General features: G+C 48.8%; 1 protein-coding gene and 1 long non-coding RNA gene across 3 annotated transcripts in view; one reads left to right on the top strand and one right to left on the bottom strand.

The window, feature by feature from the left end:
• The window catches only part of ATP1A1 (ATPase Na+/K+ transporting subunit alpha 1), a 29,180-nt gene extending 5,716 nt beyond the window's left edge, over nucleotides 1-23,464 (bottom strand). The window contains exons 1-15 of one of the 2 annotated variants that reach the window (XM_021690233.2): nucleotides 23,191-23,464; nucleotides 13,152-13,256; nucleotides 12,410-12,469; nucleotides 10,414-10,617; nucleotides 9,294-9,407; nucleotides 8,874-9,008; nucleotides 8,650-8,767; nucleotides 7,958-8,226; nucleotides 7,203-7,401; nucleotides 6,847-6,956; nucleotides 4,836-4,970; nucleotides 4,140-4,332; nucleotides 2,616-2,791; nucleotides 1,456-1,592; nucleotides 482-632 (exon numbers count right to left, since the gene is read on the bottom strand). In XM_021690233.2, the coding sequence (XP_021545908.1) occupies nucleotides 482-632; nucleotides 1,456-1,592; nucleotides 2,616-2,791; nucleotides 4,140-4,332; nucleotides 4,836-4,970; nucleotides 6,847-6,956; nucleotides 7,203-7,401; nucleotides 7,958-8,226; nucleotides 8,650-8,767; nucleotides 8,874-9,008; nucleotides 9,294-9,407; nucleotides 10,414-10,617; nucleotides 12,410-12,469; nucleotides 13,152-13,256; nucleotides 23,191-23,202 (2,118 nt within the window). In that variant the 5' untranslated portion in view covers nucleotides 23,203-23,464. Of the gene's footprint in view, nucleotides 1-481; nucleotides 633-1,455; nucleotides 1,593-2,615; nucleotides 2,792-4,139; nucleotides 4,333-4,835; nucleotides 4,971-6,846; nucleotides 6,957-7,202; nucleotides 7,402-7,957; nucleotides 8,227-8,649; nucleotides 8,768-8,873; nucleotides 9,009-9,293; nucleotides 9,408-10,413; nucleotides 10,618-12,409; nucleotides 12,470-13,151; nucleotides 13,257-22,443; nucleotides 22,456-23,190 lie in introns of those variants that run through there. The other variant, XM_044914596.1, reaches the window with a different exon arrangement.
• On the top strand, nucleotides 100-3,925 carry LOC110580524. The gene is made up of 3 exons (XR_002480350.1): nucleotides 100-132; nucleotides 3,161-3,251; nucleotides 3,904-3,925. It is a non-coding gene; the product is annotated as an uncharacterized LOC110580524 (long non-coding RNA).
• Nucleotides 23,465-23,700: the final 236 nt, after the last annotated feature.

The following is a 23,700-nucleotide window of genomic DNA, read 5'->3' as shown; positions in this document are numbered from 1 at the left end:
GGAGACTCTCAGCGGGCGCAGAACTGGCTCAGCCAAGAAGCCACCCAGCCACAAGCTGACCACAGATCGAAGAGTGATGACAAATGTATCCCCTCCCCTTACTAACAAGAGCGCCTCAAAGCCAGGACTTCGGTGAGTGTACCTCTGGAAAACCCGATTCCTTTAAGGTCTTTTCGAGGTATGGGACGAGAGCCTCCTGGCTACTCACATCCCCCGTGTAGACATGAGGAACCTGGACTGCTATTCCAGGCCAAGTGTGGAGGAGCCTCAGACTCTGGGCCACGGTGAAGACGCATGTGGTCCAGTGTGTGGCTCTGCTGAGCCGTTATCCGGTTCCCCTTTTCTCTGGAGTCATGCCTGGAGCTTTTTACCAGCACACAGGCAGTGAGTCTAAGAGACGTCGGGCTGTGGTTCCGGCCCTGGAGCTGCGACCACAGAGGTCAGCAGTGCCCGAAAGAGCCAGCCCTGGCTGCCCGCTAACCTGTCTCTGGCAGCCTTCCACGATGATAAGCTTCTGCTGAGGAGAGGTCCTGGCAAACACGATCTCCGTGTGGTACTTCAGAATGTCATCCAGCTGCTCAGCGGTCATGTCCTTCAGGTCGCTTCCATGTACCACGCAGGCCTTGGCATCTCTAGGATCAGGGTGGGAAGAAAGATCCCCCATTGCTTCCCCTGCGTGATGCTCCTCACCAAGGGGGGAGGGGATGTTCAACTATGCAGAATGCTTTGTACAGCAGCCCACGGCCAGAGGGGATCTTCCCCATCACGTAAGAGCTGTTATCTGGGCAGGGGTCCACAGGTTACAAAGCACGTTCATACATATTAGATCTGGTTCAAGGAGCACAACCACCTGTGGGGCAGCCTGCCTTCACCTTCCTTTCCTGATCTTTACAGAGGACACACTGAAATGGTATAACCAAGTTCTAGACAGTAGATCAAACCCTCTCATAGCTCCAAGCTGGGTGAGGGGGCCCCATACTTTAACAACACACCAGCACAATACTGCTTTGTCTCTGTTACCTTCTGTACTTTACTGCCCAAATTCCTTTCTGGCCTGAACTACCTGGACAAGTTAGTGTGGCCCTGGAAACAGACTTGGTGCTAGGTGTTAGGTCATATGCTCTGTGATTAATACCATGAAATCAGAGGCTCGACTGCAGAGTATACCAAATGATGAAGCTTCAGCTTCCCCGCTCTGCAAAGTGGGACTAACACCTGTCTTCATAGGTTACCGCTTAAGTGCTGAGAATATGTAAGCACCACCTAACTGTTAGCTATAATGACTTGCTCTCACTGAAAGCCTCTCCTGGAAGGACCAGATTGCCTTCTGGAACTGTAGGGGCCTTCCCTATTCAGAGCAAGCCTAGAAGCAAACCATCATGCAACCAAGCTGATGATTCCCAACAACCACCATTTGTACATTTAAGGTAGACCAGGCTGAGCTTCCTGCCTTACCTGGGGTTCACCTGGCTCACTGGGATGTTGAGGCGGGCAGCGATGTCTTCCACAGTCTCGTTGCCTTCTGAGATGATGCCCACACCTTTGGCAATGGCTTTGGCTGTGATTGGATGGTCTCCAGTGACCATGATGACCTGCAATAAGAAACAGGGCAATACTGAATGCAGCTGCCTAAGTAGGCAAGAATAAATATTAAGGATGCTTTATCTTGGACTATCAAAAGGACGGGAATGCAATCCTAAAACTCATAAACATTAACCAAAAATACAAACATACACCTGTTTATGGAAAACACAAAGCAATATCCAGATCTTATCTTGGCATATGATCACATAAGATACGTAACGTCTGTTTTTCCTTTTACACAGTCATGTAAGAAAACTCAAATTTACTAAAACCGGCAAAAAAAAAAAAAGGTAAAAATGTGATGCTGATCGGACTACAGGGCAAAGGTGCCACACACGGCTGGTCAGCATCCCCAAAGTGGCCCAATTTGGGAGAGAGCATAAATATGTAAAAAGAATTCAAAACCTTGTTACTGCTTTTCTGACCCAATGATTATATTCAGAAGACCACACTTAAGAATATAGTCAAAGTGTTTGGGGAATCATTTTTACAAAGCTTTTCGGGGCGGTATTACCAACAAGCACGTGAGAGTGGAAACAAATCAGGCAGCCAGCACCAAGGCAGGCTAAACAAACCGCCCCGTTATCAGTGCACTTGAACAATGTTCCGTGACTTAAAAAGACAGATACAGAGGACACCAAACATTCATTAAAAAACCAGTTAACTGAAAACAGAGAAGACCAGCTATTCCCAGCATGAAGTAGATCAATTGAGAATGTATTTCAAATGTAAAACCTTACACCAAGTCTTTTTGCTCTTTTCAGTGATTTTTTAAGCTTCCATTTCTTTCCCCCCAAATCTGTTGTTTTTTTCTTTTGAATCTCTCATCTGCTGTGTACACCAACATCTTAATACCATTTGGCCTTTTCTGGTGGTAACCAAAGCTTTGGAGATAAGAAACTCATCCTCCTGGTGAGAAAACTGAGCTGGCCCCATGTGGCTGCCGTGGGGCCACGTGACTAAGCACCCCACGTGACTCCCATGGGGCCACGTGACTAAGCAGGGTGCCCCGAGGCACACTGCACACCTACCTTAATACCAGCGCTGCGACACTTGCCCACGGCATCAGGGACGGCGGCCCGCGGAGGGTCAATCATGGAGATAAGCCCCACAAAGCAGAGGTTTTCAACAGGGAAATTCACCTCATCCGTGTCAAACTGGAACCCTTCAGGAAACTGTTCGTCGGGCAGAAAGAGGTGGCAGAAACCTGCGAGGGGGGGTGGTGGGGGTGGGTGGTCTGTGAGGACCTCACCGATGGAGGTGGCCCAGGAAAGAAGCCACTGGTCATTCAGACGGCCTCCCTCTGGCTCCAGGTTGAGTTTGGAATATTGTTTCAAGGTCTAGTTTTAAAACCATGAGGTTTTATTTAACATGTACGGATGCTATGGGGTCAGAAAAACCATGCAGATGACAAGAGTCCATCACCAAGCCTTAAAGGAAGCGCCCCGTCCAGCATGGAGAAGACAGAATGAGGACAGGACTTCTGAGCACTGGGGCTTCAGGGTTCGCGACCTGCCCACTCAGGTGCTTAGAGTTGGCAAATCACATAATTATTTGTCTCTGCTTCTTTCCTTAGAAAAATTGAGCCCCCATCTCTGCTCACTCTTCATCTAACCAAAATACATGACTGCCCACCAGTGAGGCCCAGCCTGCAAACTATTTTGAGGGTAAGTACAAAGCAGACACGTTCTGCCCAAGGCGCTTATCACATAGTATCCTTACTACAGGATCATGACATTCCAGGGGTTGTTGCAAGGTGGTATGAAGGTTACAATGTTCCTTAAAGTGGCAGGAGGTGGCTTGTGGGTTCATGGAAGAGAGAATGCTTCTACTTTGGGCCCAGAGACATGGGGAAACGACACTTGACCATTGATTTTTCAGTCGAGAGAGGCATGAGAGAGACACCTCAAATCAGATGAGGTAGCGGGTATGAACCAGAGCATGGGCCCGGGCAATCAGTTCTGAGTTACTCAGCTAAGCGGAATAGGAAGAATTACACCAATGATGGCTTTTTATCTGTCCGCCTCCAAAATAGAGCCAAGGCTGCTTTCTCAATTACGTTATACAGTGAGCATCACGTACTTCTCATCTGCCCTGGCTGACATACTCCAAGGACAGGTAGCTCCCTAGATGGCAAGTTTACTGCCAATGTCATTTGTGAGCTGACGCATAACCTCCGGTGTAAATTCACAGCTGTGGTGCCAGTCAGGAAATGGTTTTACTCTGGGAATTAATTTTAATTTCATTAAGTTTGTAGGTCATAGTCCTAGCGACAAAGGTTTGATAATAAAGCTCTTCCCTATTTTTTTTTTTTTTCAGGCAAACAGAACTGACCAGCATGAGACCAAAGGTCTAAGTACGAATCAGAAGCAAACCAATAGGATTTTGTTGCTCAGAGGCCCCAACACACCAAACATCTCTCCAGCCCTTCCTATTTTCAAAATACGGGAACAGATCAAGGAGGAGGAGGAATCCTCTGGAAAGGCTTCAGGGAGGTCAGGACACTGTGCAGATGTGTACCAGACTGACAGCCGTGCTGCTGGCTGTCCACATACCTAGCACTCGCTCTCCAAGGCCGCCCAGCTCCAGGTAGGCATTCTGAAAGGCATCCTTCAGCTCCTCATCCAGGGGCTGCTCCTTGCCGTGCAGGAGGATGGAGCTGCAGCGGTCCAAGATCCTTTCTGGGGCACCCTTCATCACCAACAGGTGTCGGGGCTCAGACGTGTTGAGGTTCTTGTGGATGGACAGCTGTAAAGGACGGTGGACATATGAACGCCGGTGGCTGCGTGTGGTGGTCGGAGCGGGGAGCGCAGCTCGCTCACTACTTAGTATGTGTCAAGACAACCACCAAGGTCTCCTATTTCTGAACTCTGGTGTCCCACGGCTTGCAGCATACTTTGAATGCTACCCAAAAAACCAGCACAGTGATGTCGTCCTAAATCCCTGGCACGTGTTCATACGTAAACCTTTCCTGAAGGCAAACTGGGAACAAAGGGATGGGCACATGCGTGGACACCTCGCCCCCTCGCCGCACCCCCACTCCAAACCGGAAGTAAGAATTCCAGAGGGCCCCAACACTCAAACGACTTAGGATTTTCTATACCTAGTCCAGGGCAAAATCTAAGAGCTTGCATAAAGTTGGGAGAATTCATTTTTTGAAAGCACTTAAGCTTGTAACATTTCAAATGGGAAAACAGCTCTCCTTCTGGCTTCCATTCCTCCCCGCCTGCCCCTCGCCACCACTAGGCCACCTGGTACTTGTTGGTGGAGTTGAAGGGGATCTCCACGATCTTGGCGTATCGCTCTCTCATCTCCTTCACTGAGCCACAGCACACCTCGATACATTTCAAGAGCGCGGACTCCGAGGCGTCGCCTGCAACTGCCCGCTGCAAAGCAGAGACAACGTCTGTGGGTCAGCCTGAAACGCTTCCCCCGGGCACCACTGAACACCAGGGAAGTCACCCGGCTGTACTCCGACCTGGTCAGAAGTGGAGGACAGGGCAGGCCAGGGGAAGCAGCACTGTGCAGCAACTGGCCTCCCTCTGCTCAGACACACACCTCAGCCGCCTCCTCCTGTCTGCCCTCCTTCCCCACCCCAATTCCAGCTTTTGGTAGAAGAGGGGCGCCTGAAGGGGTCACCCACCCTTGGGAGGAGCACAACACACTCTTCTAACCTACTTTAGCCTAATTTTTTTTTTTTTTTTTTTTTAAATCTTCCCCTGTTGCAAAGTCTCAAAGCCAACACTATTCCCAAGGACGTATTTCTGGTTACGAATCTGAAAATACCAAGTGAGAATCCAAATATTTACAGCACCTACAATTTAAAAGAAAATCCCTTCGGTTCCCAGGACTGGGGGCAAACTGTGTCAAGGGCAAAATAGAGGGCTTTAAACATAATTGTGCAAAATTATCTGGGCCTGAGTGATGTGAACTGAAAGCTATTATTAGCTCCAACAGTCATATAATCAGCTAACGTTTTAAGTTAAAGCCCACACTTGAGGTAACACATACTTCTCTTTGGTGTGATATACTGGGACACACTAAGAACATTTTCAGCTGTAGCCAACTTTTATATGAACACCTGAGAACTCTGACTGCTTTAGGACTGCACAGACAGAAAATTAATGCTCGCAAATCCAATAGCCCTGTTTAATAAGAAAGATGGCCAGGCTTGGGAAGAAATGTGAAATTAGTGGGATCATTTTAAACAAAGACCAGTTATTAAAGCAGAATAGAGCTGCATGCCTTTTGGGGGGGGGGGGAGAGAAGGGCAGTAATAATGCCATTGACATGGCCCCACCCCCTGAAATACTCAGAAATACAGCCCATGCTCCCTTTCTGGTACTTTTCAATGGGGAAAGATCTGATACCTATTGAGTCCTATGCTGAAAGCCTAGAAGATTTCCACTTTGAGGTAAGGAAATACATGAAAGCAGGCATCTCAAGTTTTATCCCAGGATAAACAACATCCTCCTCCAATCAACATTAATTCAATGCCAAGAACACCTCCTTCAAAGGATACAGGGGTCCCATCTTCATAGGAGAAGCCCCCTCAGTTCCATCTAAGTAAGCCTTCTTTCTCTTTGACGGCCCGGTTTCTACCCAGAACCACCCCGGCAGCCTTGCTGAGAACAAGCGAGCCCAGAGGGCCTCCTCACACACGTCTTCTGTATCCTAAACACCCCGTGCGGCTATGACCTTTCCGAGACTGTCTCCACCGGGCAGCACAGTGAAACCTCAGTCATTTCACATTTCACATGAATTCCATGAGGCTGAGCTTATTTTTGCATCATTAGTAAGCAAGTGGAGAACAAATAAGATAAGAGAAATAGCTGAGCTATTTTAAGAAAATAAATGGCTTAAGGGATTTACTGGAATCTACTGTATCCTAATATGCAAATACGATTATCGAGTCACAAAAGCAGCCCTCACTGTCTGCTAGGTTAGCGGGTTATCATACACTCAGAGTGGCAAAAGCAGGTTTTATGCATTCGGTTTCTCACGGTAAAGATTGCTTCCCACCTCTGGTCAGTTTTTACTGTAGAGTCCCTCTTCTCGAACCTATGCAGACCACAGGGTAACCCTAAGTGCTTTGGGATCCCTAGGCAACACGTCACACGGAGGGTGTCCTACAGGGAGTGGTTCCCTAACAGGATGCAGAGGGCACATGGTCTTCAAAGAGAACGCTCGGGTGGTGGTTCTTGTGGGGTACTTAGAACCCCACATGGCGGCCTAACAGCTAACAGGAACTCCTGAGCATACCTTAAGGATAGGTAGGTTTTCCTGGTTCGCCTGAAACACCGCCCTATTACAGAGACCCGCAATTCTGGACAGAGAGAGCCAGGTGGCTGAACTCTTGTCAAATGAGACACCTGATGGAGGCAAGAAAAAAAAAGATAGGAAAATAATGCATTTCCTTTATATTAATGTCCCACGAAAAGTGAAACAATACATCTCATTTCCCGACTAATGAAACTAATCAGGTCTCAGGGCAAAATCGAGAGAAATCTAAAACCCATTCCCTTAACTCCTCACCAGATGATAAAAACAAAAACCAAAACCAGCTTAAAAAAAAAAAGGAAGCCCCACGAGCAGGTAAGGGTGGGCCCGGGCCTCACCACTCTGATTCTCCGTTGTGTCGGCTTCATGGATTTGATTGTCGAACCACATGTGGGCCACTGTCATCCGGTTCTGAGTCAGAGTTCCAGTTTTATCTGAGCAGATGGTGGACGTGGACCCCAAGGTCTCCACGGCTTCTAAGTTCTTCACTAAGCAGTTTTTCCTTGCCATGCGTTTGGCAGTAAGGGTCAGACATACCTAAAAACCATTGGGAACCAGATTATTTCAATCTCAGCCAGGATGGGATTCTATACAGACTCCAGCTCCATCCTAATGTGGAAGATGCTGGTCTAAAATTAAACCTCTCTGGCCATCCTCTGAAGTCTGAACCCTGATGGGAACATGTACAGAGGGCCTTCCCTCCTCCCATAAAGCAATAGATTAAGAAAAGTGAAAACAACCAGGATTTACCATATTGTAGTTCTCCTGCTCAGCACCCCCCTCCAATTCTTCTCCTTTGTTACACTACTGTGGAGCATGTGATAAGATCAGATCAAGATTGAGGCCTCTTTAGGCTTTGGGGTTTCTATCTTCCACGTAAAAAAAAAAACACGCCAAGCCTCCTCGCTCTCTGACCCTACCACATGGCTCCGAAGAGAAACCGCACACAAGCGCGTGCGATCAACCCTGAGTCCGGGGCGGCCGCTGGGGGGCTGGGGGGTGGGGGGTGGGAGGCTGGGAGGGTGGGCGGGGGGGCGGAGTCACACGTGTAGGCTGATCTAAGAGCAAGCACTGTCGTCCCCCAGTCACTAACCGTGACAGTGGCCAGCAGGCCTTCCGGCACGTTGGCGACAATGATGCCGATAAGAAAGATGACGGCCTCGAGCCAGGTGTACTCCAGGATCAGAGACAGGATGAAGAAGGACACACCCAGGAACACGGCCACACCCGTGATGATATGGATAAAATGCTCAATTTCGGCAGCGATGGGAGTCTGGCCTCCTTCCAGCCCAGAAGCAAGTGTGGCGATTCTTCCCATCACCGTTCGGTCCCCGGTGTACACGACAATGCCACGAGCAGTACCTTAAGGGGGGGGGTCGTACCACGTCTCATCAGAGAAGTCACAGATTTTGCAGTTACCTGGCATGGCTCAAAAAGAGACCAAACTACACGTTTTCAAGGGCCAGCTCTTTGGTGGGGTAAACACGGTTTTACACCACGGAGACTCTGGTGAAGGGCTTTCTATGCAGGAGCAGGACAGCAGCTCCAGAGGCCATGGCCAGGTGGGCATGGCCAACAGAAGAGGTGTGCTGGAGGTGGGAGGAGAGGACAGACCGACAGCCCGCCCCCAGGCTTCCAGAGCCTTCCTGCCAGCGAGTGAACCACAGCTGCTGTGCTTGACTACAGTAGGCAGATAAGGAGCCAATAAAACCAGGACAGAAATGGTAAGTCTCTGGTTTTGTTGTTGTTAATGCCCAAGATAAACAGCATGTTAAAATGGTCTACCTTCCACACAGTTGGTTGAAAAGAAGGCAATGTTCCTCGTTTCCAGGGGGTTTTCATTTGTGAAGTCTGGAGACCTAGTCTGGGGCTCTGATTCACCAGTGAGTGAGGAGTTGTCCACCTGTCCATGAGACAAGCAAAAGGGCTGTGTGAGCGCACACCAGGCCACCCTGCGCTCTCCACCTGAGCCCCGGCGGTGGGGGTGGGGGGGGGCCCGCTGAACCCACCTTGCAGCCATTGGCAGAGATGATCCTGAGGTCAGCAGGGATTCGGTCTCCTCCTTTCACTTCCACCAGATCCCCGACCACAACTTCCTCTGCATTGATGCTCATTTTTTCACCATTTCGAATCACAAGGGCTTGCTTGAGGAGCAGAAAACAGTTTATACACCATTCAATCAGAGAAAAGCAGCTGCCAACAAGGACCGGGTAGTGTTCAAACGAGAAGACCAAATTCCAAAGGGATCTCTAATGTGAGTTACCCGAGGGCATGACAAGGAGATTATTAATCTATTTACACAAGTTAACAAAAGCTTGTTGGGAGTTACTGCGAGGTGGCCCTCTTGTTCCCATCCACTCGGAAACCTTAGCTTCACACTAGCTCACATCCCCGGGGCTCTCAATGGAGAAAGGCAAAGCAATAGGTACCTGGGGAACCATGTTTTTGAAGGATTCCATGATCTTGGAACTTTTAGCTTCTTGATAGTAGGAGAAACAACCAGTTATGATGACGACAGCTGACAGTACCACCCCAAGATACAGCTGGAAGGAACAAGCAAGTTAGAGCCGCAGGCTCGTAGTAAGGAGTTGGGAACATTCAGTTAATTTTTGACTGAACAAAAACCAAAGTTTTAACAGGTCAAGGCTTCAGAAATAAATACACAACTCGCGTCTTCGTATTTATCTTCCGAGAGACTGTGTACAGGAGGGTCAGAAATGGGGTCCCACAGACACTTGGTCACTACACCTTGATAGACTTTTGGAAGTGTTGCACATCAATCAGTTTCTCCCACTTTATTAAAACAAAGATATTTTCAAAACAACTTGTGACTTCTGAAGAGTGGCTACCAGACATTTCTGGATGTGCCTTATGGGCCAACATGAGAAGCTGTGCTCTGCCGTCTGGGTGGCGGCCGGCCCTGGGCCAGGACCTGCAGAGCTGCCTGTTCACCGCGACATGCTGGGTGGACATCCAGCTTGGAAGAGCATCTAGAAGGTGGGAGATGGAGAGAGAAACCCAAAACGAAGAAGGAAGATGGATGGGGCCTTGAAGGCAACAGTTGCTAACACTGCTTTCCCTCGTGTTTACTTTTAAAGACTTATTTGAGAGAGGGAGAGAGAGAATCCCAAGCAGACTCCTGGTTGAGCATGGAGCCCAAGGCAGGGCTCGATCTCAAGACCTTGAGATCATGACCCGAGCAGAAATCAAGAGCTGGACGCTCAACCAACTGAGCCACCCAGGTGCCCCTTTCCCTCCTGTTTAAAACCATCAGCTAGGGCTCCTGGGTGGCTCATTTGGTTAAGCGTCTGGCTTTGGTTCAGGTCATGATCCTGGGGTCCTGGGACTGAGCCCCACATTGGGCTCCCTGCTCCTTGGGGAGACTGCTTCTCCTTCTGCCTCTCTCTCTCTCTCATGAATAAATCTTAAAAAAAATAAATAAAACCATCAGCTAACCAGTGGTAACCAGTGGAAAACAAGTGGGTGGCAAAGACCAGCGGGATACCTTACACATACTTAGTAATCTAAATTAGGAGCTACAGAACTCACGTTATCATTTTGAGGTTCCTCTTCCGTGGCAGCCTGGATGCCGTAAGCTAAGAAACAAAGAATCGCTCCAATCCACAGTAACATCGAGAAACCCCCAAACAGCTGCCGACAGAACTTGACCCATTCGGGAGTGGTGGGAGGCGGGGTGAGAGCATTGGGGCCATCTCGAGCCAGGATCTCAGCAGCTCGAGCAGTTGTTAAGCCCTGAGAAGCAGAGGAATGTAAGTGAGACATACTGCCCCCAGAACATACAAGCGAATATACCCACCTGATAGCTGGAAGGCCCCATTAACAGGTTTAGGCGGAAACAAAATGCCCCAAGCTAGCGAGCCTATAAAACCTGGCACGTTCTGATGAGGACCCTCTCCTGGTCCGGGCACATAGCTGCCCAAACTTTCTGAGGAGCCCACACCAGACTGAAATTCGTTTTAAATCGATCCATGGACAGATCTGAATCCAGTCTAAGTTTAGGTAAGGGACTCAGGCCACATTGCATTTTTACCAAAAAGATAGCAATGTTAACTCATCGATTCAGTTTTGCAAATTAAGAGCTTTGAGTTCTTTTGCATATTGAATCTGTCAGGGAGGAGAAGAAAGAAACCCTCTATATAAACATCAAAAAAGGAAGAAAAACTTCTCTGCAGGAATCCAACCTGTGAATGGTTTAATAGCCAAGTTTTCAGTATAGAAGTCTATCCTGTGCATGGTAACTCAAAGGACAGTCTGGCTGGGACGGTTCCCACAGGTGCACATTCCAGCCCACCCCCAGGAACCTGCCAACTTCAAAGAATTAGGGAAAAAATCCACTGTACTAAAGCCTGGTGCTTCTCTAAATGGGCCTTAAAACCAAGATACATGGATGGCACACAGTAGATACAAGGCTCCCATCACAAGGGGAAAATGTGATTACTTTCATATTATCAAAATACCCGAGGGGGCGCGGGGGGGGAGAGACAAAACCAATTTTTGCCCAAAGTATCCATTAATATGTAGTTCGTATTCACGTTATTTTAAATATTTGAGTTACCTAGGGAGTATGAGGAACAGGGAGAAGAAAGCCAGGCAGTGAAGGGGAAATGAGGACCCGGTTTGGACCCCCCTCAAGTTCCTGACGTAACCCCAGGGCAGAGTACCTGACACCCACCATCTGAGCACTCTCTGCTCGCCAGGGAGAGTCCGGTGCTTTACAGGAGCTACGTGCATTCTCAAGACAACCCTCTTCTAGGTATTACTACAAGGGAGAGCATGTGCTCAGGCCGCCCAACGGGGAGTGTCAGCTCCGTCTGACTCAGGCCTCCCCTCGGAGCCCAGGGCATCCATACGAGCAACGCTGCTTACCACTTCTTGAGCATTTATTGAAATAATGGCTACATGTTGGCTGGCACTCACGTCAGTCCCCAGAGTTTTTACTTTTTGCACAGAAGTAACAAACTGCACCCTCACCTGACGGTTTACTTTTATATTGTTCGTGTGGCAATTTAATACCCAAATCCTCCAGGTAACAAGAATATACAACACATGCTTTACGGAAAGATTTCTTCAAGTGGTGTAAAAAAACAAGTGTCAAATAAATGCTAGACTAATCAAGGTTCTGGAGCAATGGAGCTGGATGGCAAAAGTGCAAAAACTGAAGTGTTGAAGATTCAACTCACTGAAATATTCAACTCCATTTCATGAACGTAGAAGAATAAAAGACAAAGATTTATAATCGAAAGGTCAGGGAATGAGCATGGCTATGGAGCCATTCCATTTTAAATCCTCGTGCTTCCCTTATTGGATCTCACCTATTATAAAATGGGGAAAATAACGTCTACTTTCAAAGTGTCAGGGGCCAACAAAATACTAAAGAAGCACCCAAAAGCCCAAGGTTCACATGCGGCACCGTATACTCAGACGGTGCCTGTCATCGTTCTCTTCCTCTGAGGTCTGCGCCACGGGGGAGATGCCCTAGGGAAACAGGATTTGGATTCTGTACAGGTGTGAAATGACAACATACTCGACTCAAGTCTGTTCCATATTTGCGATGAAGTTCGTCAAGGCTAAGTTTATGGTCATCCTAAGGGGAAACAAACAGAAGAATTAAACACTGTACCATGAAACAAGATGAGGAGAAAGCAGTAATGTCCCTCGTCACTAGTACTAACTAGGCTCAGCAAACAGGCTTTCCTTCCGTGCAGAAGGCGGTAGCTGGCTCGGCAACCACCCAGCCCTGTGCTGAGAGTCCCTCCCCAGAGGAGGTTGGTGAAAGCTGTGGGATGAGGCCCCTTGCCGCCTGCCGGGACTTCAGGAAAGCCCAGCAGGCTCAGAGCTCGAGCGAAACCTTGTTTGCCTTCTCTGATGACCAGCAGGTTCTAGGTAGGCCGTGTCTGTGGAAGCCTCCACAGCTGGAGGGGCTCGAGGCTCCCCTTGTATTTGGTATAATCCAGAAGCAGAGAAAAGTAAAGGCCCCTGATATCAACCACAGTTCCTTCTATGGACCTTTGGTTATTACGCCGGGCGGTGGGGCAGGGGATAACTTTCCCAACCTGCCAACAGCCTGGAAAATGAAAATTTTCCAGACTGATCTCTAGGGTTTGGTAAGGTCTGTAAAAACAACCACAATGACTGTTTTACTTTTAAAATAAAGCAGGTCTCTGACTGAAGGACTGGGGGTGTGGAGGGGAGAATCCAACACCCAAGAGATAGGATACAATTAACTTATAAGGAGAACAGAAAGCAACCTGCCTCCTAATACCTACCATAGAAACTTCTTTCTTCAGTTCATCCATATCCCGCTCTTTCTTGGCCTTCTTTTTGTCGCCATGCTCTGAAACGGCTGCAGGTTCATATTTATCACGTCCAACCTACAGGAGAATGTGGGAGAGGTGAGGTTGTGTATTATGAACACACGAGAGATTCTGGAGCAGGGGATGTTAGCAGTTTTTAGGATAGGCAACATTTCGAATAGTCAACAGGACAGCAATCGTGGAAATGCATGGGAATGCATGTGCATACACCACAAACTAAACAAAAGCAACGACTATTGCAACTATCATGAGCCCAAGACACGCCATGTGCACCCGAAGGCACTGAGACCAGGGGAGAAGTCACAGCAACCACAGAAGGGTCCCGCTAGTCACTTCCATTTGGGGTGAATAGGGAAAGGGTTGTGCTGTCAAAATCTCTATACCGCCACCTTCCATCTTCCCCACGGAGAGAATGAAATCATCTTTACATCAGTAACTGAGAGCAGAGCGCGGATGCCTTTGCATTTTGAACCAGACAAGTCTGAGTTAGACCCCTGCACTCTACCACTTGTCAGCTATGTGTCCTTGGGTAAGTCACGGACTCTTAAAGCTTCAACTTCTTCTTCGCTGGCGTGGAGAGAATAGTTGTGCCTACCTCCATGTAGCGTTTTCTGGGAGAACCAATTACACAAAACCCTTAGATGCAAATTACTTCTATTATTATGTTTAAATTCTTAGCTTTGCAAAGAAGCCATTAAGGATCAAATTTAAGTATTTTTAGGGCTTACATAAGAACAGTGACCTGTTTCATCTTTTCTTATATAAAAACAGCTAGCCTAAGAATACTTAAAATCATTTAAATAAAAGACAAAAAAAAAAGTCCTCTTCCCAGTCTACAGCCTGAAAATAAACCCCTCAAAGGAAAAGTCACTGGAAATGTTTTGACATAAGCAGAGTGTAGGAAAAGCATGTGCATTATCACACAATTCACAGGATCCACCTACACCTCTTGAAAACTGGAACAATTTTTAGAGAAAACGTTGATTCTATAGTTTAAATTTAGATTGTTCCGCATGCTCCTCCCCCCCCCCCCCCTGTTGAAAATGCTTGCACTTATCTACACAAAGCCTGAACTTGGTGCTCCAGAGCTTGGTCGGCGGCGAAGAGGCCTCTACTCGACACCCCCACCACCCCACAAACTGCCTCCCACAACCACTACCACCTGAGAGCGGCAGGGGAAGGAGAGCAGCATTTTTCTTAAAACGGATGATCTGTAGTGCTATTACTACATTATCTTGTATTGTAGCTCTCCCTTACTCACTTCTAACTTTCAGAAGTACACTGCCAGGTTATTAAAGCAGTTGAGAACCTGTGTCCAGATCAAAATTTTACTGTGCTAAAAATCAAATTAAAAAAAAAAAGGAGATGGGTGTATTTCAGTCACAGCTAAGATGGCTGCAAATAAATACAATATTCAGTTGAATTTGAAAACACCCTCTTAAGACTCTAAAGAGAAATCCTGCCCCAAATGAGCTGGTGTTGCCCACAAGCAGAGACATTTATATTATTCATGTTGTTCAACTCCTGTGGTTACTTCTGCAGTGTTCCTTGACTAACTTCTCCCAACAGAGTGGAGTTCTTTTGTTTCTATCTTATCTGTTAAGAATGAAGCAGGTCTAAAGATAGTCGACATTCTTGAAATTCTCTCCACTGTGGAGCAACCACATTTCTAAGTGCCTCTTTGCATAGAGCCCTTGGTGCTAGTGTTAAAATGGAAAATAATCACACACTGAAAGCAAACACACAAATAAAACAAAGAGGAAGGACAGGGCTTCCACCAGACAAGAACCACAGTCTGAAGTGGGATTTCTTTCACATCTTTAATGGGAAAGCACATCACTTAAAAATCATTTTAAAGGCACTGACTAGGGAATCTCTAGAAGACTATGTGGTCAGTTTGTATTGATTTTTTTAAAATACAGTTCACAATTTCTCTTTTAAGCAAGGTATCATTAATGCAAGTTTAATTTAAAGATATGAAAATCAGATTTAAAAATCTCTCTGCCTCACCACCTATATGCTTTATTCTCAGACTTTCGGTATTTTCCACTCCAAAAAAGGGGGAGAGAATGATAAGCCCTGGACAGGTTCCAAAGTTGTATCCCCATTTACAGAGAAGTATCTTGCCTCCAGCCTCACAGTTATCAGTGGTTAAGTCGGCTAGGAGTTTGATTTCCTAATAGCTCCCACCCTCCTTTCCTCATCAATTCATGCTACGTAAGGCATAGTTTTACATGAGGACATTTGTGAAAGAGACATGGGAAGTATTAACATGTGGAATTTCTTCTCCTTCAAGATTTTAATTTTTTCAATAGGCAATGTTTGTCCAGAAGACCAGATGGCTTTTACAATTCAGTTCTTCCCTACAAGTAAAACTGTGATTTAATATTCGCTTACTGTGACAGGAACTAAATATTCCTTAAGTCCCTATAGGTCTCGATCATCAAAAATTCGAAGCAGAAAAAAATTGTGTGTGTGTGTGTTCGGGGTTGAGGGAGTGTGGGGAGGGACAGGCACTGGGCACACATTTGGGAAAAACAAGAGAAACACGGTTTCCCTTAGAAGTGAGTAAGGGAGAGCTACCATACAAGATAATGTAGTAATAGCACTACAGATCATCCGTTTTAAGATGGGTGAGACAGCATTTTCTTTATTATTTCTTTTAAAAACATTTGGAAAAACAAGAGAAACATGGTTTCCCCAATTGACTACAGGAACCTTCCCATTCCTCTGAGCACTGGGCACACATTCCTACTTCTTCAATTAGAAAACTTGGATCACTTCTCCCACACTCACCATGCTCCCTGCAGTGGCGCCCCTCGGACACCCCCAAGGTCTCTGAGCTCAAGGTTCCCGTGAGGCCCTTCACTAATGGGACACTGACTGGTGAAAATGATGAAGTAAGTTCGGTTCTGGTTTGTGTGTTTTTTTTTTTTTTCCATTGCTAATTTAGGAAGTGGGAGGTCACAAGGAGGGCAGGGGCTTGCCCAGTGTGACACAGCTGAAAATGGGTCATTACTTCATCTTGTGCTTCCCAGGGATTCCATCCTCTCAAAGACGCCCTAAGGACCTCTGCCACTGTTGGATCTGGGCAGAGGGAAAGGTGCCCAGAGAGATGGGGAGAGAAAACTCTTGACAGGAGAAACCAAGGTTAACACAAGTAATGAGGTTCACTCATTTAAAAACATGGACCAACCCCCGGACCGTGCCCCTTCCTGTCAGTAATTAACCACCTAAAGGGGGGACCCATTCCCACCACAGTAACAGATGGCCCTGGAGGCAGCGGGGAGCTCGGCACGGTTCAGACTTCTAGAACTGCTGAAGAAGCCTCTGGGGTACTGGGAAGCTCCGATGTCCATGCCCTTCGGATGGGAATGCTGATGTGCTTCAGGTGAGCCCCCAGCCATCCTGGCTGGCTGCGGGACCCTGAACAGTCAGCCTCAGCTCCCTGTCCCTACGATGGCAAAAGCATTTGGTGTGACGACTGAAAGAGTCTAGAAGGCATTCTGATTGTCTGATTCATCAAGGGGCTGCCGTCAAGTCTGAAAACAAAACACCTAAAACCCCGCGCCGTTCTTAAAACCCACACACAAGCAAAAGGTTTGGGACTAGCAAGAGGGGCCAGAAGGAGGCTATACCTTCCTTCAAATGGGGGGAAAAAGGGGGGAGAGGGGCTTTTCCCATCTTCCTGGGATCGTGTATTATTAAATCATTCTCAAACACAACTGTGTATGTAAAGGTACTCTGCAAAGCACTGCGCCACACGGTTATTACTATAACTGGGTTTTAATTAACATATAAATCACTGCCATTCCTCACAAAACCCCTTTCAACCTTAAAAAAACAACCCATTTGGGGTATTCATCTCATCAGGTAAAACTTAACAGAAAATATCAGAAATGATCAATCCCAGTTCATTACAGCCTCCAGTTGCGCCTAAATGACTAAGTGGTTTAGTTTACGTGCGAGGAATTTTCTAGCCAGGGATCTGAGGGCCCCGAGACAGCTGAGGTTGAGGGAGGACACGCGCTGTCTTAATACCGCAGCGCTCTGCGGCCTGGAGCAGCATTTAGGGCAGTTAAGGAACGAATCGCTTTCTTCTGCAGAGGAGGTGACCCACGGGACCACCATGTCTTCATATTCCTTGTCACTCACCTGAACGTGCAGCAGGCTGGAGAAGGTCATGTAGCAAAGCCAGAGCGATGGGCCCCTTTGTGAGGCCAGCTCACCACCTCCATACTTGGGCTGTAGCCCACCCAGCCAGCAGGCGGGGGGGAGGCGGCGCAGAAAGACCAGCTCCAGCTCTAGCCAGCAGGCTCCCTCAGCCCCAAACAAACTAGGCTTAACCTTCCACTCAATCTGCTGGTAAGGAAATTCTTAAGGAGCCTGCCAGCCCGCCCTACCTGCAGGGTACACAAAAAATTCTAGAATGTCTACACAATCAATACACTTTAGATTTACTACCTCTTTTGAAAACATTCTTTGTTTTTCCAGTGATTCAAAACAAAACCCAAGCCTGTTTTTTCACTGGGGTTAACGCTACCTCTATCATTAGGCACCCGGGTTATGAAGAGTTAAAACTTTCTGCCTGCTCCTTCCATCCGTTGCCCCCCTCACCCCTTGTTGCCCCCCCTCACCCCTTTTCTCGTTTTACTAGACCACCCTTTGGCTAGTGCTACTCAAAAGATGTCATCAGTCTGAGAGACGAAAGATTCCTAACTGGCACCAGTGTTGCAAGGGGGCTGAATAAATTCCCAGTTCTCATGGCTCCTCAGTTGGTACCCCGAGGCGTAGGGTACGAAGTAAACCAGCTGGCAGGCTGAAGAGGACAAAGGCAGCCCAAGGCCCCAGACACAGGTCACTTGAACTGAAACAATAAAACAAATATGGCCCCATGGAAACATCATGTGGAAGATAAAAGAAAAACACAAAAGGATAGCGCCCAAAGTGCCCGGGGGCCCTGGCCATGATGACAGCCTGGAAAGATAAATCTGACACCAAGACCCACTGGTCCCCACACCTGACACTCTTCACTATCGGGCCCCCAAACAGTACAAGCCCCAAAGACAAAGCACGAGCCACCAAGAATCACCTCTTTGGATCACTACCAGAAAATACCTAACAGTTGTTACTAAGTAGAGTTTGGATAAAACCAGATACAGAGATAATTACTGTTCAGATACGATTCATTGTAGAGTCACAAAGGAACTAAGGAATGAGGTGTACTGATCCCAATTCCCACGGCTCCGAATGCAAATGAAACCCGAGAGAAAAACTGCAGGGTGGGTGGGTGGGTAGGTGGGTGGATGGGGGCTCTATTCTCACCAATAGAATTTGCTAACCAAACATCAGTCAAATAAATGTGAAGAACTTCTTGTGGATTCCTGACAACAGATTTCAGCACAACTAATGAGGTGAGTCATATGCAAAGAACGGTCTCTCTGAGATTCCAGCCAAAGAATACACTTCCTCTCATACACTCAATTCATAGCAATGTGAGAAAGTTCAAACCTGACTTGGTTACGTTTCCTTTTCCAAAAATACAGATACGAAGGAGAATGTAAAAAAAAAAGAAAAGAAAAGAAAAAAGCCAGTGGGCTTTCGAATTCTCTTTACTTCCCATTATTGCTCACTGGCCATGTATTTTCAGAGCAACCCAGAACTGGACAGCTCTGGCAGGCATGGGGAGACATTCTGCCCAGCGTCATGCTGTCCAAACGCAGCCACTCTGATTACCGTGAGCCCATCTGATCTGACACTCGCGTTTCTTCTTCTGGCCTGCTGGCTGGCAGAGAGCCCTGGGCAGCTAGAAGACACGGCGGCACGAATGTTCACACTCCCTCCCATCACACAGCGCTGAAAAGCAACCCCCCACCTCCTTTTTTTTTTTGGTAAGACTTGTACAAAGACTTAAAAGTCAAGTCCCTTGCTTGAAAAGTGAAAGCAGACGAAAACTCTAAGATGCCATTAAATTAGGAGGTCAGCAATGTCAAGGGGGATACTTCCACTTGGCTTTCCTTTGGAGGGTAATTAATAGTAGTTCCTATTATTTTCAATCCTTAATATGTTTCTCAGGTGAAAGAAAAATTCTTCTCTGGTTTTGAAGGGCTTAGGACTAACTGATGAACAGGAAACCTATAGTTGATAAAGATTGGATCTTCCCTCAGCGCCAAATCCTTGGTCAGCCTGACCACAGCTGTGGTGTTTGCTTGCACTGCACTCACTTTGGACAGAACAGAGAGGACTTCATTTGGTCCTCGGGGCCAGTAGTCTACCTAAGGGCCAGTTGAGAACCTGAAGCTTCAGGGCTTGAAACAATTTTTTTTTTTTTTTTTTTTACCTTTTTGTTTTTAAATGAACAAACTAATTTTACTTACTGTTGCATACAAAATCCTTCAAATAGTTAAAGCCTTTTTCTCATTCTTAAGTTTGGATATCTTTAAGACAACACAGCCTGATTTGAACAGAAAGTCACTTAACTGTTAACTTGTTGCTAAAATAATCAGGAAACAAGGATGGGATGGAGCATGTTTGGGTACCAAGTCTATTGTGCTTTATAATTCTGAGTTCACCTTTTATTTTTAAATGCAACTTAGGGGTAACACTTCCAGAGAGCTGTATGTTTTCGGTTTTAGCGCTCACCTGGATGAACATTTACCAAATTTTAAAAAAATCCCCCTGGGGGGGGGTGGGGGAGGGAGGGTTGCAAGGGTTAGCCTCCTCTCAGCCTTCTCAGATTTATGATGCAGACCTCCCCCGCCTTCCCTACCCTCCCACCCAAAGGTGAGTCACTAGAGTGTTACAAACTTACTGGCGGAGAACACTACAAATTAACAAACAGTAAGTTACCAAAAGAGGATACACCCTCAGAAGAGGGTACAGAAAGAACCCTGAGCCGGGGAACTGTCACACTCACATACTGAACACTTCAGAGACAAAAAGGGTGTGATGCAATCCCGGCCCTCTGGTCTGGCCCCAGTGCCGGTCAACAGTTCCTCCTGTAACAGCTTCACTCGCTCCTGGCCAGGCCCTGGCAACTTTCCACTCTGAGGACTCTGCCTTCCGATGTTTTCGGTCTAAAGTACTAGTTTTATAGCAGCCAGAGGAGATTTAGTCACACTTTCAAGTTGAGCTCCAAAAGGGCAGCTGATAATGTTACCGAACGACCAGGATTTCTGCTGACATGCGTATCCCTTGTGCAACCTTCACCTGAGTCTTCTTCCCCTGCTCCTCTTGAAATCACCACCCGTAAGCCAGGATTTATTTTCTAGGTAACTTAAGTTAATATTCAAACAGTGGGGAAGCGCACGGAAGGACCTGGTGACATTTCCCCCCTCCCCCCAGCTCCTGTAAACTTGAGAAAAAGAGCAAGCTTTTTTGTGTACCTTTGGTGAGCTAGTTGTGGGTGGCCGGCCTGGCTGTGGCTGTAAGCCAAGTCACTGGCAACAACACCCAATATGAAAAAAAGGGACAAAATCCTATTTCATCCAGGAATGATTCAGCAGGAGCTGTTCTTTCGTTTTCTTACCAAAAGCTTAGGAAACTAGATTTTTAAGGAGAAAGAAAATCACCTGAAATATCATCAAAACCTAGGCCCCCAAGCAGTGGGAAGAAGCGGGGAAGAAATTAACAATGACCTTAAAAATTAGCTGCGAGCACAGGCTTCCTGGTTAACCAATTATCAGCAGGGCTTTAGTCACCACTCCACCCACATTTTAATCCCCATGTGGAAAAATCCCAACATTTCAGCATAAAATATCCTTCTGAACGTTGGACTATCACAGTAAGTCACTGGGGACAAAAGGGGTAACTTTACTCCAGGAGAACCACCACCAACACACATCTCCCCCCTTAATGTTCAATTTACCAGTGTCCCCCCCGCCCCCAAAACGCTAACTGCCACCCAGCAGATAAGCAGCCTATCATCCTGTGAACCAGCTGCAATTCAATTTTGTGTTTGCCAGCCACTGGCTTTTTATTAAGAACCCTAAGACATCCTGGTTGAACCTTCACAACCCAGGTGTGTGATCTTCACCACTGTTGTGCATGGGTTCATTATGAAAGACACATACAGATACGTGGATAGAACTCAGTTACTCAAACATCTCTGGGATCCATTAATTTTTAATGTGGTTTTTTAAAACACAAATACCCCACTTTCATCTGAAGAATAATGCTGGAGTTCTGCATGTAAGGCAATGTCAAGTGAGTGAGTGTTCAGGCTGGGGAGACCACAGGCTGTTCAGGAATCAGGCATGGCTGGTGTGTCACTAACCAACCATTTGACCTTGAACAAGTCACTTCACCTTCCTAGGCCTCGGGTACATATTCCCGATCACTACACCCCCCCCCCCCCCCCAAAAGCAGGAATGTCCAGCTCAGGGTATCAACTTTCTTCTTTTTTGAGGGAGGAGAACCAAAGGGGTGCACTTAAAGGGCTTCTTTATGGGAATGACCCAGGGTTTGATAGTGGTACAAGCCCAGGCCACTAACCCACTTTTATATCGTGGGGAGTATACTCAGCTCTTTGCCTTCGGCTCTGGAACCTGGGTCAGCCCTCCACATTCCGTGCTTTTAAAAGATACCAGTCGTGCATGCCACTTCTCCCTACTCTCCCTACCAGGTCCAAGGCTTTCTAATTACCGCCCTCAAAATCCAAAGTTAAGAATCCCCAAAGGACGCTCCCTGCCTCTTCCCCCAGCACTCACGCCACACCGCGGAGCCCTGAAAACCTCCAAAGACCTACTAGATGCCCGCACCGTGCAAGCCCCGGAGGTAACTCAGCGGCTGCTCTCCTACCCCGTGTTCTCACGACCTGGTCATTCTCTCCCATGAATTGATACTTTGGGGGGAGGTTATCCCGTATAAACTTTTCTCGACTTGGCTTTGGCTCCGTTAGGGTCTGAGACTCGGTCTTCTGCTGTGCCTACGGGCATTCCCAGCGCTCCGTGCACTCTCCTCCCCTACCCCGGAGACCACCCCGCCCCCCATTCCTTCGGAAACTGCTCTCTCCCGCGGCTCGGCGCTCCTGCCACCGCGTCCTGCCCGCCGCCTGCAGTCCTTTTTCGGGTTTATTGTACCCAGAGGCCCTGGTGAGCCAGCCGGTCCTCCTTCCAGGCTCATCCCTCAAAAAAAAAAAAAAGCCAAAAACACCCCTCCCCACCAGGGAAATGACCACTCCAGCCGCCCCAGGGCGCATCCAGTGTTTAGGGAAAGCGTCCCATTAAAGCTCTCGAAAGTATACCTTAAAGGCCATCTTAGGGCGGTGAAGACACACCCTTTCTGGCACCAGCCAGCACGACCGGCTCCGCAGTGAAGGGAAGCCCGTTGTTTTTTTTTTTTTTCTCTCTCTCTCTCTTTAGGGGAGGGCGGCCGCCTCTGCGGGGAACTGGCTAAGCCCCAGCGCCTGCGAGAGTGGGAGCCTCACCCCCTCAGGGCCGCCCCCGCGTCGGAAGCCCCCGCCGGCGCCGGGACCCCGGCCGCGGTGGGAAGGCAGCCCGGGAGGGGCTCCGGCGGCGCGCCCCAGGGGAAGGGGAGGAGCACGCCTTTCCTCTGGGCACTGAGGGCGGAAGGAAAAGGGAAGGCAAGAGATGGGAGGTGAGGGCGGGCGGAGGGAGGGGAGGGGAGCCGGCTTCGGGGATGCCGCGGCGGCCAGCTCCTTCCCGGGGCCGCCCCGCGGCGTCCGCCCTCCTCCTCCCGGCCCCGCGGCTCCCGAGCGCCGCCTCCAGGAGCCCCTGGCCCGCAGCGCGCTGGGACTCGGAGGTCCGCGGCCCGCCCCGCGCTGCCGCCCGCCCTCCCGGCCCCCACTGCTGCGCTCCCTGCATTTCCAGAGTGTGTCGTCTTTTAAGCCTGGCCGCCCAGCCTGCCCGTTCCACGCCGCGCCGCTTCCTCCTCCGCCGCCTCCCGCTGGCCGCGGTAAGCCCTCCTGACTTCCTCCTCCTCCTCCCGCCCGGCGCCCCGCGGCCCCTCGCCGGGCTCGCCGCACACTCACCCCTTTCCCCATGGTGGCGGAGGTCTGTGCGCGGCGCCGGGTCCTGTCGCTCAAGAATCAGGAAAGAAGAGAGCAGCTCCCGGCCGAACTAGCGCGGCCGGGGGAGCGGAGAGGAGGGAGCTAGGGCTGCCGCGGGGCGGGAGGGAGGGAGACCGGCCGGCGGCTCGAGCCGATGCCGCCGCTGGGGCTGCTACCGCTGCTGCTGCTGCCACGTGTCCGCCTCCTCCCGCCGCTGCTCCGCGCCCCAGACCCCGCCGCAGCTCAAGCCCGCGCCTCCTCCTCACTTCCTAAAATATGCAACCTGCGTGTTTGCCCCGCCCACGCCGCGGCACGTCACCGTTACCGGAGCAACCTGACACCGGCCGCGGGCCTGGCTCCGCCCCCGCCCCAAGCCCCGCCCCAGGGCCCGGGCTGGCCGGCTGCGGCCAGTCGGGGCTCCAGGCAGGAGGGCGCCGCGGCCCGGGGCGCGCGTGCCCAAGTCCCGGGAGGCCGCGGCCGCGCCAGTACGGG

Source organism: Neomonachus schauinslandi, chromosome 4 (assembly GCF_002201575.2).
Source record: "Neomonachus schauinslandi chromosome 4, ASM220157v2, whole genome shotgun sequence".
NCBI classification, from domain to species: domain Eukaryota; kingdom Metazoa; phylum Chordata; class Mammalia; order Carnivora; family Phocidae; genus Neomonachus; species Neomonachus schauinslandi.
The sequence above is the reverse complement of the archived record's forward strand: the minus strand, read 5'-3'. Positions and strand labels throughout refer to the sequence as shown.